Source organism: Camelina sativa, chromosome 20 (assembly GCF_030686135.1).
Source record: "Camelina sativa cultivar CO46 ecotype springtype chromosome 20, ASM3068613v1".
NCBI classification, from domain to species: Eukaryota; Viridiplantae; Streptophyta; class Magnoliopsida; order Brassicales; family Brassicaceae; genus Camelina; species Camelina sativa.
Window position 1 is genome coordinate 1646891 of NC_141899.1, and position 16731 is coordinate 1663621.

A 16731-nucleotide genomic window follows, 5' to 3' on the forward strand; every position below is an offset into this window, starting at 1 on the left:
TTTAAAACTATTTTTTTTCTTATCACCATAGGCTTTTTGTAGTTGAATTATTCATTAGTTTCAATATCAAAACAATTTCATATAAAGAGATTTTAATTTGTGAGGATTATGGTATATGAATTAATTAAAATTATTTAGTATACCATTTTGTAAATATTATGCACAACTATTAATTTATGTAATATTAATTAAATAAAATTAATATATTTTAATAAGTAATTAAATATATATTAACATTAAAACATATTTTTTGACTTCCTTAAAAATATTTTCTAGATCTGCCATTGGCTGCATATAGAGAATCTACAGACCAATCACTTGAACTCTTTCGTTCTGTATGTTCAATCATATGATGGACTATCGAATAGTCATCAAAATCCATCTTACCCTTAAGCTTCAAGAAACCTTCAAATTGTCTGATTAGGGCGTAAGCCCAACAGGTTGATAGGTATTGGACTACAGTGGACGGAGAGAGAATCTTAAGGGGAACAGTACTTCGGACAACAGCTGGCTCGATCCGGCCGAGCACGGATCCAAACTCTAGGAGGCATCCCACAAGATTGCTGTACTTCGGAAGACTGCATATATTAATATATTTTCTTCTATAATATATTTTGATTTTTTTTACAATACTTTTAGTATTGTATGAGAGATAGAATATACGGCAATATATGATAATTGATTATATACCTGTCAAGATATGGTATATATACAATACTAAAAATGAATATCAAATATCATAGTTAATCAATTATCATAATTAATGATAAACTCCTAGTCAATCAAACCATTATCACTGCAATTGGGTGTCCATTCATAGCTCGAGTTTCAACAAATTTCCATTGGGGTTAATCTGTACACATTTTAAAAACATTTATAATTAATTATTTAAAATATTATACAAAAATGTTATAGACTCGACCAACACATTACTAGATGAATAATGAGCCTCAAGAAGAGTATGAGCATCAATAAATATAACAAAAGCTGAATGCTAACTTTAAAAAAAAAAAAAAAAGCAAATGATCAAAGTATTGTTTTTAATCTTGACTCTTCTACGGCTTTAAGGATTTGATTCGTATCGTAAGTTACTATTAAGAATGAAATTGTTTTATAATATTACAAAAATTCAAAATTTATGTTTTGACTTAAATATAAATTAGATATATTTTTTGAATATTGATAACATATTTAAGACGATCTAGTTGTTTTTATTAATGGAGTACATCGTTTTTAAGTTTTTGATTAAAAAAAAAAATGGAGAAGATCTAAGATTAGAATATGATGATAGATTAATAACATAAGATACATTATAGTAGGAGCAAAAAGTTGTTAGCACCAGTTAACTAAACTCAACATACTCATATTTAGCATGTGTCCAACACAAACACACTTGTACATCAACGGTGGTCTTAACCAACCGTTAGATCCTCCATCGACGGTGGATTAAATTCATCTCAACAGTAAAGCGATGCGTTTCACGCGATTCTCATATATTAAGCCGCCGCACGTGTCGTGCACGTGAGAGCGCACGTTAGCATTGACCACTGTCTTTCTTCTCTCTCTGGAGTTAGTTTGTTTTTAACACACGCCCTGATTCGATTTCTCTCACCCACCCAAAAAGCCACTCACTCTCTCTGAAGCGATGTCATCGTCGTCGACGTTTCGAGCTCCGGCGGGAGCCGCTACCGTCTTTTCGACGGATCAGAAGATTAGACTCGGGAGGCTCGTCGCTTTGAGATCCTCTCATTCCGTTTTCTTAGGAAGATATGGACGCCGCGCCGCGGCGTTTCTTCTCCTCCATCCGCTTCTTCGCCTATCAAAGCCGTCTCCACGGTGAGATTCGATATCTGATTTATAGTATTCATAAGGAATTTTTGAAATCGCCTTTGGTTCTGTTCTCTTTAGATTCTGATTACAATTTTTTTTAGTGTAGATGATTTGTGGGAATATGAGAGATTGATGTAGCTATAATAGTGAGAAAGATTCTGTGTTGTTCATGTTTGATTTACGTTTTTATTCCGCCTGCGAAGACTGAGACTGCGACCAAGCGGAGCAAAGTCGGAAATGATCATCAGGGAACATTGTAGCTCGTGTCTCCTGAAATTCAGAGCTCTCTCATCCATTAAGTCCATCATATCATCTTGCAAATTCTGTGTCATAATTCATAATGAAAACAATATCTAGGAAAGAAAAGACAAAAGAGCCAGAAATAAATTTACGGCACAATCGTTTGTTTTTAAATGATAGCCCAATAAAGGTTTTTTTCTTTTTCTTTTAAAAAGTATTATAAATACCTTCTTCAGAACTAATTTTAACCCCAAAAACTGTAAGGTTTCTTTATCAAGGATTATTGCCGCCTCTCGCTCTTCTCAACTTCTCCAACCATGAACGAATACGCCTTCGAGGTAACCTTCTTCTTCTTCTTTCCCTTATTGTGGATGATTCACTCTATAAACCCTAGTTCTTGTCTCTCAATTAATGATATATCTTCACAAGTAATTTTTCTGATTAGATCTTTTGTACTTTTTAGGGTCCGAAACTGCAGCCTAACTTCAGGTAATTTTATAAATTGAATTGATATTTGTATTTCCCTTTTTTATTTATTTGGTATGTGTAAGATGGGATGCATATGTTCTCGTAACGTTGATGATATATATATACGTGATCGGTATTATCAAAATAAATTGCAGGGACATGGGTAGGGTTATTGTTTCGGGATATGACACTAGCTATAGCCTTCCTCTTGAAGTTGCCAAGAGAGCGTTGGAAAAGCATTTCTCTTCATGTGGAGAGATCACGGATGTGGCCTTTGACGACCGGTTTCGTAGCTTCACCTTCTTCCTCTAGTTAATTTTCACGTACAGCTGATCGATGATCCGTTCAAGTTAAATGCTTTAACTTATAAATGTTTTTTTTTGGTTTTAATGCAGTTTTGCTTATGTATATTTTGTGGGAGAAGCCGCAGTCGATAAGGCATTGCAACTTTTTAATGGTAGTGAATTGGATGGTTGGAAGCTCACTGTTGAGCCTTTTCCGTTTCCCAATGCAAAAGAGTAAAAACCACTGCATTTTTTTATTATTTGAGAGATTTTTAATTTGTATCTTTCTTTTATATATTAACATGATGTGAATTTGATCCATCTCGTGCCTCTTATTTATTGCAGTAAGATTATCGTAAGTGTTGAAGGATTTGACACTTGCCTTAGTCAAGATGATCTCGAGAGCGCTTTAACTCCTCTGTTCTCTCCATATGAAATCGAAATCCTGTTAGGGGTTTGTTTCTTTTGCAGCTTCTCTTCCTCTCCATTTTTTTCCCCAATTCTCCTCTAACTAAAATACTTTACAGCTCTGCTATAGCTGCTATGTACGGAAAAAACATTGCAGATAAGGCGTCTGAACTAAATGGGTTCTACATGGGAGAACGCAAATTAGCTGTTCGTTTGCTTTCTTTACCGAGAATAAGCCCTGTTCACTCACTCCCCCTCCTCAAGGGGACAACTCTTGCTCTCCTAGGTACCTACTACATAATTAATTTGTTCTTGATTTCTTGATTTCTTGATAACAAAGTTAATACTTTTGTGGTTTATTTTTTAGATGCCCATCACTCTGCCAGTGCTGCAGCCATTCCACAAAGCAGGTAATTGATTGAATACTTTTTTATTTTATTTTAAACATTGAATAATCGAAAGTATTCATGTCATTGGGAAATATTAGCTAGTCGATTTATGATTTGCATTTGGCATGATTAGGTCACAATTTAAAGATTGCTTATATTATGATTGTACAATTAATGCTTCTCTCAAACCTTTTCCCATCTTAATATTTTTCTTTTTGTATTATTGCTGAAGTGAAAGCTTCAAGACCCCAGATAAACCTGTTGAGGAGAAAAGGAAGTCAAGTGAGGAGGAACAGCAAACACCTGACCGAGATGAGCTCTTTGTTGACGATTTACGCATGGGCGACCCCAACGGCAAGAAAGTATGCTCATTTAGGTCCTAACTTGCCTACATGATTACTGCAATGACATAGAAATTATTCAACAAGGTGGCAGTAATATGTGGGTATTTTAAAAACTGACATTGTATAATAGGAAGGGAACAAACCAAATGTCTATACGAGACCTAGTTAATTATAGCCCCGGAACTATTATGTTGTGGTGAATACTAAACAATATCGTCTTTGTGGGATTGGGTCTATTAAAGTTTGAGTAATTAAATCTTTGTTTTTTGGATCATCATTATTATTCATAGAAAAAATTAATGAGTTAAACCATAACAATTTTGAATTATGTATCTGACAAAATCATATAGAGAGTTAATGACAAAATGATCCACAGATCCGCAATCGATCTAATTTGACAAGGGAATGAGATCGAAAACTACAAACTAAACAGTTTTTTCCTTTCCATTGTGATTGTTCTTCTACCTTTTTATTCAGACAAGAAGGCGAAACAAATACAATTAACATTGGAACAGAGACAGAGAGCTTCACATGATTCTTCTTACATATATGAAACAAAAAAAATCTATGACACGTGAACATGACATGAAAGGGTAATGATATTAGTCAATTCCCTCGACGGTTCGGAAGATTAGGACCATACGGGCTTTTAGTCCAGTCCATAATTAAATTGACCGCCCAATAATGATTTTTTTTTTTAATATAATTATAAATACCATCTTCAGACCTAATTTAACCCCTAAAAGTAAAACTGTTAAGATATCTTTTTCAAGACCCTACTCAACTTCTCCAACCATGAACGAATACCCCTTCAAGGTAACCTTCTTCTTCTTTCCCTTATGGATTTTCTTCGGATTCACTCTATAACCCCTAGCGTGTCTCTCAATTAATGATTTCTTCACAAGTAATCTTTCTGATTAGATCTTTTGTACTTTTAGGGTCTGAAATTGCAGCCTAAAATCAGGTAATTTATAAATTGAATTGATATTTGTATTTCCCTTTTTTGTTTTTTGGTATGTGTAAGATGGATGCATGTGTTCTGGTAACGTTGATGATATATATACGTATGGTATTATCAAATAAATTGCAGTGACATTGGTAGGATTATTGTTTCGGGGTATGACACTAGCCTCCCTCTTGATGATGTCGAGAGTGCGTTGAAAAACCACTTCGCTTCATGTGGAGAGATCACGGATTTGCATCTTCCCATGAACTATTTTACGAAGATTCTCGGAAGGTTTCGTAGCTTCACCTTCTTCCTCTAGCTAGATTTACACGTACAGCTGATTGATGATCAGTTCAAGTTGAATGCTTAATTTATAAATGTTTTTGGTTTTAAAATTTCATGCAGTTTTGCTTATATATATCTTGTGGGAGAAGGCGCAGTCGATAAGGCCTTGCAACTTGACGGAAGTGACGTGGGAGGATGGAATGTCTCTGTTAAGCCTTTTCCGTTTCCCGAAACTGCAAAAGAGTAAACCCACACCCACTGCATGCCTTTTTTATTCTGTAGATTCTTTTGTATCTTTTAATATCCATGCAGGTGAATTGATATAGCATCTATTTGTTGCAGTAAGGTTCTGGTAAGAGTTGAAGGACTTGACACTTCCCTTAGTAAGATTGATATCCAGAACGCTCTGAATAATCTGTGGTCTTCATATGGAGAGGTCCTTATCCTCAACATTTTCAACGTCGAGGGGTTTGTAATCGTGACTTCTTCCTCTCATTTTCCCCAATCGTTCAAGTTATCAAATTCTCTAACTAAAGACTTGTCTCTTTGTTGCTTTTTACAGCTATGCTGTAGCTTTAATTGACGGAAAAAACATTGCAGATAAGGCGCATGAACTTAATGGGATCGACATGGGAGGACGCAAATTAGCTGTTTGTGTGCTTTCTGTACCGAGAATACACACTATCCACGCACGCCGCCGCTACCTACCACCTCGTGCTCTCCCAGGTACTACACTACTTTGTTCTTGATTCTTGATTTCTTGATAACAAAGTAAAACTTTTGTGGTTTTGTATTTAGATTCCGATAGCTCTACCTTTGATGAAGAAGACTTTCCATCACAATGCAGGTAATTGACTGAATACTTTTTATTTTTAACATTGAATAATCGAAAGTATTCATGTCATTGGGAAATATTAGCTAGTAGATTTATGATTTGCATTTGGCATGATTAGGTCACAATTTAAAGATGGCTTTATGATGGTACAATGCTTCTTTCAAACCTTTTTCCCATCTTATATTTTTTTCTGTTGGTATTATTGCAGAAGTGAAAGCTCCAAGACCCCAGATCAACCTCCTGAGAAGAAAAGGAGGTCAAAGGAGGAACAGCAAACAGCTGACCGAGATGGTGTCATTGTTGAACAAATAGTCTGCGGTGACCCCTTTGGCAAGGAGGCTAGTGTTGGTAAATGGGTATGCGCATTTAGGTCCTAATATGCATACATGATTACTGCAATGACATATAATATATGTTTGAGCTCATTATATTGTCTCTGAGTGCAGGTTTTTGTCTATATCACTGCAAGGCTTAAGGAGAGTGGGGAAGTTTTCTGTTCCAATGATGGAAGAAAACCTTCTAAGATTCGTCTAGGTTGGTATTTTGACTAGATGCGAAAATAGGGGCTTCATATATGTAATATATATATGTAATATATATATTACATATTCAGTGGGTGTTACTTGGATGCTTATTATGTGCTTGTCGTTGTTTATTACAGGTCATAGACATGTCATTGAAGCAGTGGATATTGGCATTATTGGTAACTAGCTAATCTCGTACTGGTTTTGTATTCACTATGTATTTTCAAATGGTGCCATCTTTTTGTTTTGATCTCTTCTCTTTTTTCTCTTTTTGTAAATTATTTTTAAAGGCATGCGTGTTGGTGAGCAAAGAAGGCTTACAATTCCTCCAGCATTGGGGTAAATAGTTAAAACCTTTGCAAAAACGATTGTGATTAACCTTTTTGATGATATCTTTTATTTTAACCCTCTTTTAATGAGATGATAATATTGTCTGGCTCACAGGTTTGGTGCGGAAGGTTTTGGCGACATGATTCCTCCTGACGCATGGTTGGTGTATGATGTCAATCTGGTTAATGTTCATGGATAAAAAAGATTGAAATGAATCCATGCATCGTGAGTTTTTTTTAGGTGTGATCTCGCTTTCCTTTTCCTGTATTGTGTGACTAAAGCCGTCCCTAGTAGTGTTCCTTTATTGTATGTATTTTGTGGACTTGCTGACCTATTTACAACAAAAAAAAAATCGAAATTGGAATCTATCAAATTGTTTTTTTGATTTTTATTCTAGACACGAGAACATGAAATTATTATGATTTTGGTCAATTCCCTCAACGGTTCCGAATATTTTGGACCATATGGGATTAGTCCATGCCATAACTAAATTTTTTTTTTTTGATAGGACGCCATAACTAAATTTATGGCCCAATCTTTTGTTTTGGCGGTTAAGTCTGCCCATTAGCAATAAGCCCGTAGTAGTAACTGACGAATTTGGATCTTCTATGGTTTGACAGATGGATATTATTATTATTTCGCCATCCTCAACTAAGTAATCTAATACTACTAGCACTATTAATAATAAACACATTTATAAAACAAACATTAGTTTTTGTAAACTGATACCATTAGAAACTCAAACAAAACAAAATAAAGAATATTCGATAAGCATAAAAATGTTTTTAATTAATCTTTCTAATCGGATAAACACGCGAATCATTTTTGATCCGCTTATGTTATTTTTGGATTCTCTTTGTTAATCGTGATTGTTGATCATTTTTATGTCTCCATCAATTTAAAAGAATTAAAAGTATGTTTCTCTCTCTATGCTTTTTGTTGTCGTCATCGTCTCTTCAAACTTACCTTTTGTAGAAAAGAAAGTTAGGACAAACAAAAAAGATATGTAAGAGTTAAAATCATTGTACACTTATTAATGTTACATATACAAGTATAACACTTGCTACTATTTTTTTTAGTGAGATGGATCGATTATTATTACCATTAATAAAAATCTACAATTTATTTATTTGAAACTATGATTCTCTAACAATATAATTTCAGATCATCAATTTTTCAGATGTCAAAAAGAATGACAGCAAAATTTTTGTATTATAATACAAATAAATATAAGAAATTCTAAAGTGATACAAAATAATAAGAATTTTATTTAACTGATGTCAAACTAATCAATTATAACAGCAGTTAATATAATTGATGCATAGTTGCTATAAATAAATAATATAAATAATATTAAATAACTTTTTGATACCATTTAACTTATACAATACAGTTTTTTTAGTGAGTCTAAGAAATACAATAACAAGAAAATAAATATACAATACAAGAAAAGGAAAGCGAGATCACACCTAAAAAAAACTCACGATGCATGGATTCATTCAATCTTTATGATCCATAACATCAACCAGATAGACCTCATACACCACCCATGCGTCAGGAGGAATCATGTCGCCAAGACCTTCCGCACCAAACCTGTGAGCCAGACAATATTAGCATCTCATTAAAAGGGTTAAAATAAAAGATATCATTAATAAGTTTAATCACAATCGTTTTTGCAAAGGTTTTAACTATTTACCCCATTGCTGGAGGAATTGTAAGCCTTCTTTCCTCACCAACACGCATGCCTTTAAAATAATTTACAAAAAAAACAAGAGATCAAAACAAAACAAAACAAAATGTTGGCTCCATTTGAAAAAAACAAAATGTTGGCTCCATTTGAAAAAACATAATGAACACAGAACCAGTAAGAGATTAGTTAGGTTACCATTAACGCCAACATCCACTCCTTCAATGACATGTCTATGACCTGCATGTAATAAACAACGAAAAGCACATGATAAGCATCCAAGTAACACCCACTGAAGATATATCATATATATATATATATATATATATATATATATATATTACATATATGAAGCCCTTATTTTCGCATATAGTCAAAATACCAACCTAGACGAAACAAAGTAGGTGGTTCTTTATCAGTGGAACAGAAAACCTTCCCATTCTTCTTAAGCCTTGCAGTGAGATGGACAAAAACCTGCACTCAGAGACAATATAATGAGCTCAAACATATATTATAGGTTTATATGTCATTGCAGTAATCATGTATGCAAATTAGGACCTAAATGCGCATACCCATTTGCCAACTCTAGCCTCCTTGCCAAAGCGGTGGCCGCTGACTAAATTTTCAACAACGAAACCATCTCGGTCAGCTGTTTGCTCCTCCTTTGACCTCCTTTTCTTCTCAGGAGGTTGATCTGGGGTCTTGGAGCTTTCACGCAATAATACCAAAAGAAAAATGTAAGATGAGAAAAGGTTTGAAAGAAGCATTGTACCATCATAAAGCCATATTTAATTGTGACCTAATCATGCCAAATGCCAGTCATAAATCTACTAGCTAATATTTCCCAATGACATGAATACTTCCGATTATTTAGTGTTAAAAATAAAAATATTCAGTCAATTACCTGCATTGTGATGGAAAGTCTTCTTCATCAAAGGTAGAACTATCGGAATCTAAAAATAAACCACAAAAGTTTTACTTTTTTATCAAGAAATCAAGAAATCAAGAATCAAGAACAAAGTAGTGTAGTACCTGGGGGAGCACGAGGTGGTATGTAGCGGCGGCGTGCGTGGATAGTGTGTATTCTCGGTACAGAAAGCACAGAAACAGCTAATTTTCGTCCTCCCATGTCGATCCCATTAAGTTCATGCGCCTTATCTGCAATGTTTTTTCCGTATATAGCAGCTACAGCATAGCTGTAAAAAAGCAACAAAGAGACAAGTCTTTAGTTAGAGAATTTGATAACTTGAACGATTGGGGGAAATGAGAGGAAGAAGTCACGATTACAAACCCCACGATGTTGTAAATGAGGATAACGATCTCTCCATATGAAGAGCACATATTATTCAGAGCGTTCTGGTTTTCAATCTTACTAAGGGAAGTGTCAAGTCCTTCAACTCTTACCACAACCTTACTGCAACAAATAGGCTTTTATATGTTATATCAATTCATTCACCTGCATGGATATTAAAAGATACAAAAGAATCTACCGAATAAAAAAAAGGCATGCAGTGTGGGTTTACTCTTTTGCAGTTTCGGGATACGGAAAAGGCTTAACAGAGACATGCCATCCTCCCACGTCACTTCCATCAAGTTGCAAGGCCTTATCGACTGCGCCTTCTCCCACAAGATATATATAAGCAAAACTGCATGAAATTTTAAAACCAAAAAACATTTTTAAATTAAGCATTTAACTTGAACTGATCATCAATCAGCTGTACGTGTAAATCTAGCTAGAGGAAGAAGGTGAAGCTACGAAACCTTTCGAGAATCTTCGTAAAATAGTTCATGGCAAGATACAAATCCGTGATCTCTCCGCATGAAGCGAAGTGCTTGTTCAATGCACTCTCGACATCATCAAGAGGGAGGCTAGTGTCATACCCCGAAACAATAATCCTACCAATGTCACTGCAATTTATTTGATAATACCATACGTATATATCATCAACGTTACCAGAACACATGCATCCATCTTACAAATACCAAAAAACAAAAAGGGAAATACAAATATCAATTTAATTTATAAATTACCTGATTTTAGGCTGCAATTTCATACCCTAAAAGTACAAAAGATCTAATCAGAAAAATTACTTGTGAAGATATTATTAATTGAGAGACAAGCTAGGTAGGGTTACAGAGTGAATCAGAAGAAAATCCATAAGGGAAAGAAGAAGAAAAGAAGAAGAAGAAGGTTACCTCGAAGGCGTATTCGTTCATAGTTGGAGAAGTTGAGAAGGGCGATAAGATAACCCTTGAAAAAGATATCTTACAGTTTTACTTTTAGGGGTTAACTTTTAGGTCTGAAGAGTGTATTTATAATTATAAAAAAAAAGGGAAAATCGTTATTGGGCGGTCAATTTATTTTTGTCATGGACTAAGCTCATATGATCCTAAAAGCATCTCCATTGGTAAATCCTACTATATTAATTGAGAAGTACAAATATGAAACTAACCTTAAAAAATATAAAAAATTACATTCAATTGCCATTAGAAAAAATTAATTAAGCTTAATTAACTAATTTAAATAAATATAATTAAATTAAAAATAAAAAACACTCACATATCAAATATTAAAAAATCTAAAAAAATATTTTCTCTCTCTAATAAATTATGGAAGAAATTACTAATTTTTTTAAAAAAAAATATATAAACCAATCAGAATTTTAAAATTAAGATTTTATATCCAAGTATACAATATAATTATTTTTAATAACTAAATTCGAAGATTTTGTTAAGATTTCAAATTATGACTCTCCTATCATCTTTATTTTATTTTATTTACAAATTGTTTAGAACTTTCATATAATACTTTTAATTAATAAAATGCATATTTTTCTGCATATGTTGTGATTTGAATTTTTTAAAACGAAGATATATTACTCAATGTATGAAAATGTGTGTTTTAATTTCCACATTGGCGGGTTGGTAAAACTAAATTTATATAGATGATAAATTAATAATTTTTATTTACTCACAATTATAATATTAAAATTACTATTTTATATTTCACAAAATATGATGCAAATACAACAAATAAACAATTTAAAAATGTGATAATTCATCAAAAATAAAATACTATAATATTCTGAAATAATTAGTATTCAAATAGATTAATAGATTTACATAATAATTAAAAATAAATACTATCTCAAGCAAAATAATTTAAAAAAAAACAATAAATTTTGTTATTATATTCAAAAAAATTTTAAAAATGTTGACCCGTGCTTTAAGCACGGGATATATTCTAGTATGTTAGCAAATATGTAAGCAATAATTTAACTATAAAAATTACAAATTCATCTTTTAAATTTTTTTGTAAAACTTAGTAAAATTTATCTCTCCAATGGCAAATAACTAACCAAGTTTCTAAGCCAATTTTTTTTAAAAAAATCAGAGAACTTATTTTACAAGCAACAATCAAACAAACCAAAGCCATTATATTTTCCATCTAACTCTCAAACATTCTTTCATTGCACAACAATCACAAACCAAAACCAATTTCAATAATTCAAACCATTGTATAATTTCACACATTCGCACAATAACTTGATGGGTATGAATCACAAAGAGTTTATTTTTTAGAATTTAGAAATTTGACATAAACGTAAAGCCTACCCATATACAAGTATTATATGTGTTGGCCATATAGTAAGGAAAAAAGATATTTCTTATCACAACAATTTACCACAAACCTACTTTACTCAGCGTTATAACACAGGAAATAAAACAAAAATGCAGAGAAGGTAGTGGAAACCTATTCAAGTTCTTACCAAAGAAAAACTCGGCAACCTGCCATGGCTTCTGAGCCGAGCTCTCTTCGATATCAAGCTGCATACCAAAATCTATTATGACTTATGAAGAATACCTTTGAGTCTCTTGTATCTAATTTTGCAAAAAGGTTTTGTGTAGTCATTGACGGCAACAAAGAGCATAGAGAGAAACATCTTTTTAGGTCTTTTAAAATGATGGATACATAAAAATGAATCAACGGTCGCGATTAAATAAGAGAATCTGAAAATAACATAAGCTGGTAAAAAAGGATTTGCATGTTTATCTGGTTAGAAAGATTAATTAAAAACATTTGTATCCTTATCGAATATTCTTTATTTTGTCTTGTTTGAGTTTCTAATGGTATCGTTAATGTAACCATATACATAAAAGTAAGGTTTTGGTCTCTCCTCATTGATTGATTTTCATTTAATTAATACTCCCTCTGTATCATAATAGATGATTTTCTAGAAAAAAATTTTGTATCACAAAGATTGATTTTCTGTATTCTTTTACTAATTAATGCTAAGAAATTGTAGTTTTCAATAATCATTGATTGAGAATTTAAATTTTAATAAATTACTATTGGTTGATAGTTATAAAAATATATTTTTATAAATAAAATGCATATATAGCTAAACATTTAATGTTTTTCTTAATTTGTGTGAAACTCCTAAAACATCATCTATTTTGATACAGAGGGAGTACTTTTTTTAATTGTTTAATTGCTTTAAACAATATTTAAGACCCAATTAAACAAAACATTTAACTCACACATTAAAATCAAATTATAACTGAAAATAAAATAAATTATGCATTAACCATATTCCACCACTCAATTTTATTCAAACACAATAAATTATAATTGTAATTTTCATAATTCTAAATGTAACTTCCATCAATTTTTATCATATAAATAAGTATTCTCTCATTCTCTCATATTGGCATTCTTTTACTTTCTCATTTTCATATTCTCTTATTCTCTTCCACTTCTCTTATTGTCTTCCACAATATCTCAAAATCATTTTTGTTTTTTTTTTGTTTTTTATTTATTTCTTATTTTTGTGTATAAGTTACAAAAAACTAAATGAAATATCATTATAAAATTTTAATGCTAAAATTTAATTTTAGAGACTACATGATATTACATTGTTCTTTTTTTTTAAGATTCATCTCCATTATCTAATTTGGATTATCATCTTAATAAGTAAATCATTCTCTCCTCCTCTCCCACCAATATCAAATGTTTTTATATCTCATATGTGTTGTAAGAGTTTGATTCTACATGTTAATTTAGAAAGTATTATATATATTTATCATTGTTTTCAATTCTTATTTTACTTATATAAAAATCAAATATTTCTTTTATATTTCTTACCTTTCTAATCTATTCTTATTTATTTTTAAAATTTCCATAGTTAAATTTAAATTCATATATGTTGTTTTTAACAAAATAATCAAGTTTATTTAAGAATTAGATATTCTTATTCCTTTTAAACGATCAATGTGTAACATGTTATACTTTGAACCAAATTATGGACCCACCAACAATTATTTTTAATTAAATGGGTTTTAATTTTAGGAGTTGGAAAAGTATAAAAATTTGTTTGTAACTCTCATAATAATATCATAGTAGCGTTCTCAATGAATTTAATTTAATATAATAGAACATATTAAAAATGTACTAATATGCACTGAATTGCACTTTTGTAACTCTAAAATAGTTATCTTTGATACATCGATTTCAGTATTATCTACTAAAAGAAATACACATATCTCACTATAACCCATTAACCATCACAGCCTCATATTTCAAATGTTTTACTCTCTTCTTATTAGTCCATTTGACATTTAATTTTTCAAATTTAATATTTATTTTCATTAAACAAAACATTTAATTATATATATTAATATATACATTTAAATTCATTCTTTACTATTAAATTGTAACTGAAATTGCATAAATTGTGAATTAACTTTTTATCCTCCATTCATTTTCATTTAAACACACTATTAATTATAATTGTAACTCTTCTAATTTAATTATTTTAGAAATGTAACAACTTCCATCACTTTTTATCCTATAAATAATCATTCTCACATCCTCCTCCACCATATCCCAAATCCTAAATATTTTGTTTGTTTTTTTATAATGTTTTTGCATAGGTTGAAAACCCAAATAAGAGTTTGATTATATTTTTTGTTTACTATATATTTTACATTGTTTTGAATTTTATTGTTTTTTTTGTTTTATGTGCTTCTTCTTTTCTTCTTTGTTTTTTAATATTATTTTGATTTAAAATACATATGTATTCTAATATGTTTTTTTGTTCAAAATGGATTCTAATATGTATAATAAAATTTTGATGACCATAATAATATTTTGGTTATAACCATCTCATAATAAGGAAATCAAGCTAAAGAAAACATCTTAATTCTTTACTTTAGATGTTTGATTAGTTCTTACAAATACATGTATATTAATTTTATTTTTAAAATTTGAAATGTTCTCATGAAGGAAACTTTTGTAATATAATTATCAAATCAATTTTTTTCACCTCTCACTTACATCCAACAAAATTGGAATGCATTTATTTTAGAATAATAATCATTATATTCAGTTTGTGATTCAACATACGTATAATGATATAAAAATTCCTATTTTTTATTTAATTCAAATATGTACTTTAAAGATTTTTCTATAAAAAAAAATTTGATTTTTTATTATTACTTTTTTTGGACAAACATTGATTTTTTATTTTCTATCTAGCTGTTTATTACAAGGATTAAAAATTATAACTAAACCTAGCAATATATCTTAAACTAAGGGGAATAAAAAAAATCGTCATTTAAAACTTTGATGCGCTTCATATGATTTTATAGGAAATATGTATTTTTAACTTTCAAAATAGTTTAGCTATTAATTATTAAATAGTTTAGGTTATGTTTTAGTTTATATGAAAAACTTAAATTATATATTTAAATCACATAGTCCAAATAAAACAAGGTCGGTCGATGAACAAAGAGAGATTAACTTACCTGTAGAGTAGCAGCTGTCAAGCTAGCCACCGATCGCATGATACTCTGGACATATTTGGACTTGTTGAACCTCTCTTCACAAGAGAGTTTTTCTTCAAAAGATAAGTTACTGATGGAAACAAGGAGGGGAGCAGTACTTCGGACAACAGCTGGCTCGATCCGGCCGAACACGGATCCGAACTCTAGGAGGCATCCCACGAGATATGAGAGATAGAATATATTTTGATTTTTTTTACAACATTTTTAGTATTGTATGAGAGATAGAGTATACCTGTCAAGATATGGTGTGCCAATACAATATTTCCGTTAAGCAGACCATAGTGTGCGACAATCTTGTCTAGCTAACAAAAAAAAAGTGAATATCAATTATCATAGTTAATCAATTATCATAATTAATGATAAACTCCTAGTCAATCAAACCATTATCACTGCAATTGGGTCTCCATTCATAGCTCGAGTTTCAACAAATATCCGCTGGGGTTAATCTGTACACATTTTAAAAATATTTATAATTAATTATTTAAAATATTATAGAAAAATGTTATAGACTCGACCAACACATTACTAGATGATCTTACTGTAATAATGTAATAATGAGCCTTAAGCAAAGTATGAGCAAAAAAAAAAAAGAAAAAAGAAAAAAAAAAAAAGAGTATGAACATCAATAAATATAACAAAAGCTGAATGCTAACTAAAAGGAAAAACAAAGTCATCAAATGATCAAAGTATTGTTTTTAATCTTGACTCTTCTACGGCTTTAAGGATTTGATTTGTATCGTAAGTTACTATTAAGAATGAAATTGTTTTATAATATTACAAAAATTCAAAATTTATGTTTTGACTTAAATATAAATTAGATATATTTTTTAAATATTGATAACATATTTAAGTTTTTACTAATGGAGTACATCGTTTTTAAGTTTTTAATTTAAAAAAAATGGAGAAGATCTAAGATTAGAATATGATGATAGATTAATAACATAAGATACATTATAGTAGGAGCAAAAAGTTGTTAGCACCAGTTAACTAAACTCACATACTCATGTTTAGCATGTGTCTAACACAAACACACTTATACCTATTTACCATTTTACGGAAAAACGATATGTATCCCCATAAGAACTTTCATATAGCACCACAACTACACAGAATTTGAATCTCGATCTCGGTCCACACAAACAGGAAGTTCCAATCCAATTTTCCCCTAATTTCAAAATTTAAAACCCAGAAACACATAATCATGGTTTACAATTGGTTTACTGTTGCCCAGGTAACCATTAACCATAAAACAATAAAACTAAACCGGATTAACCAAAATTCAATATCAAACCGAGAGAAATTTATCACTGTAGGG

The 16731-nt window shown here is 31.0% G+C and overlaps 3 protein-coding genes across 7 annotated transcripts; 2 read left to right on the forward strand and 1 right to left on the reverse strand.

Moving 5' to 3' along the window:
- The first annotated feature begins 1523 nt into the window (after positions 1-1523).
- Positions 1524-4237, forward strand: LOC104768649 (uncharacterized). 5 transcript variants are annotated; one of them, XM_087506442.1, is made up of 10 exons: positions 1567-1836; positions 1937-2260; positions 2335-2408; positions 2534-2559; positions 2694-2822; positions 2934-3056; positions 3168-3276; positions 3350-3516; positions 3598-3640; positions 3852-4237. In XM_087506442.1, exons 3-8 carry the CDS (start codon positions 2388-2390, stop codon positions 3389-3391), a joined length of 450 nt encoding a protein of 149 aa, XP_087362568.1. In that variant the 5' UTR covers positions 1567-1836; positions 1937-2260; positions 2335-2387; the 3' UTR covers positions 3392-3516; positions 3598-3640; positions 3852-4237. The 5 variants fall into 5 exon arrangements, with proteins under 5 accessions (XP_087362569.1, XP_087362567.1, XP_087362568.1 ...); XM_087506444.1 differs by having other exon boundaries at positions 1587-1836; positions 1932-2260; XM_087506443.1 differs by having other exon boundaries at positions 1524-1836; positions 1932-2408.
- Positions 3417-7249, forward strand: LOC104768652 (uncharacterized). The gene is made up of 14 exons (XM_087505743.1): positions 3417-3516; positions 3598-3640; positions 3852-3981; positions 4902-4927; positions 5054-5200; positions 5315-5437; positions 5537-5662; positions 5757-5920; positions 5993-6041; positions 6238-6385; positions 6476-6563; positions 6691-6732; positions 6844-6892; positions 6998-7249. The coding sequence occupies exons 1-14, from the start codon at positions 3417-3419 to the stop codon at positions 7080-7082; spliced, it is 1320 nt and encodes a 439-aa protein (XP_087361869.1). The 3' UTR covers positions 7083-7249.
- Positions 7250-8382: 1133 nt separating this feature from the next.
- On the reverse strand, positions 8383-15827 carry LOC147918390 (uncharacterized). Its single transcript, XM_087505744.1, has 16 exons — positions 15798-15827; positions 15649-15718; positions 15378-15451; positions 12325-12398; positions 10767-10821; positions 10602-10627; positions 10332-10478; positions 10094-10216; positions 9862-9984; positions 9603-9766; positions 9475-9523; positions 9143-9278; positions 8957-9044; positions 8769-8810; positions 8580-8628; positions 8383-8476 (listed from the first exon to the last, which is right to left on the reverse strand). The coding sequence occupies exons 1-16, from the start codon at positions 15825-15827 to the stop codon at positions 8383-8385; spliced, it is 1344 nt and encodes a 447-aa protein (XP_087361870.1).
- Between the last annotated feature and the right edge of the window lie 904 nt (positions 15828-16731).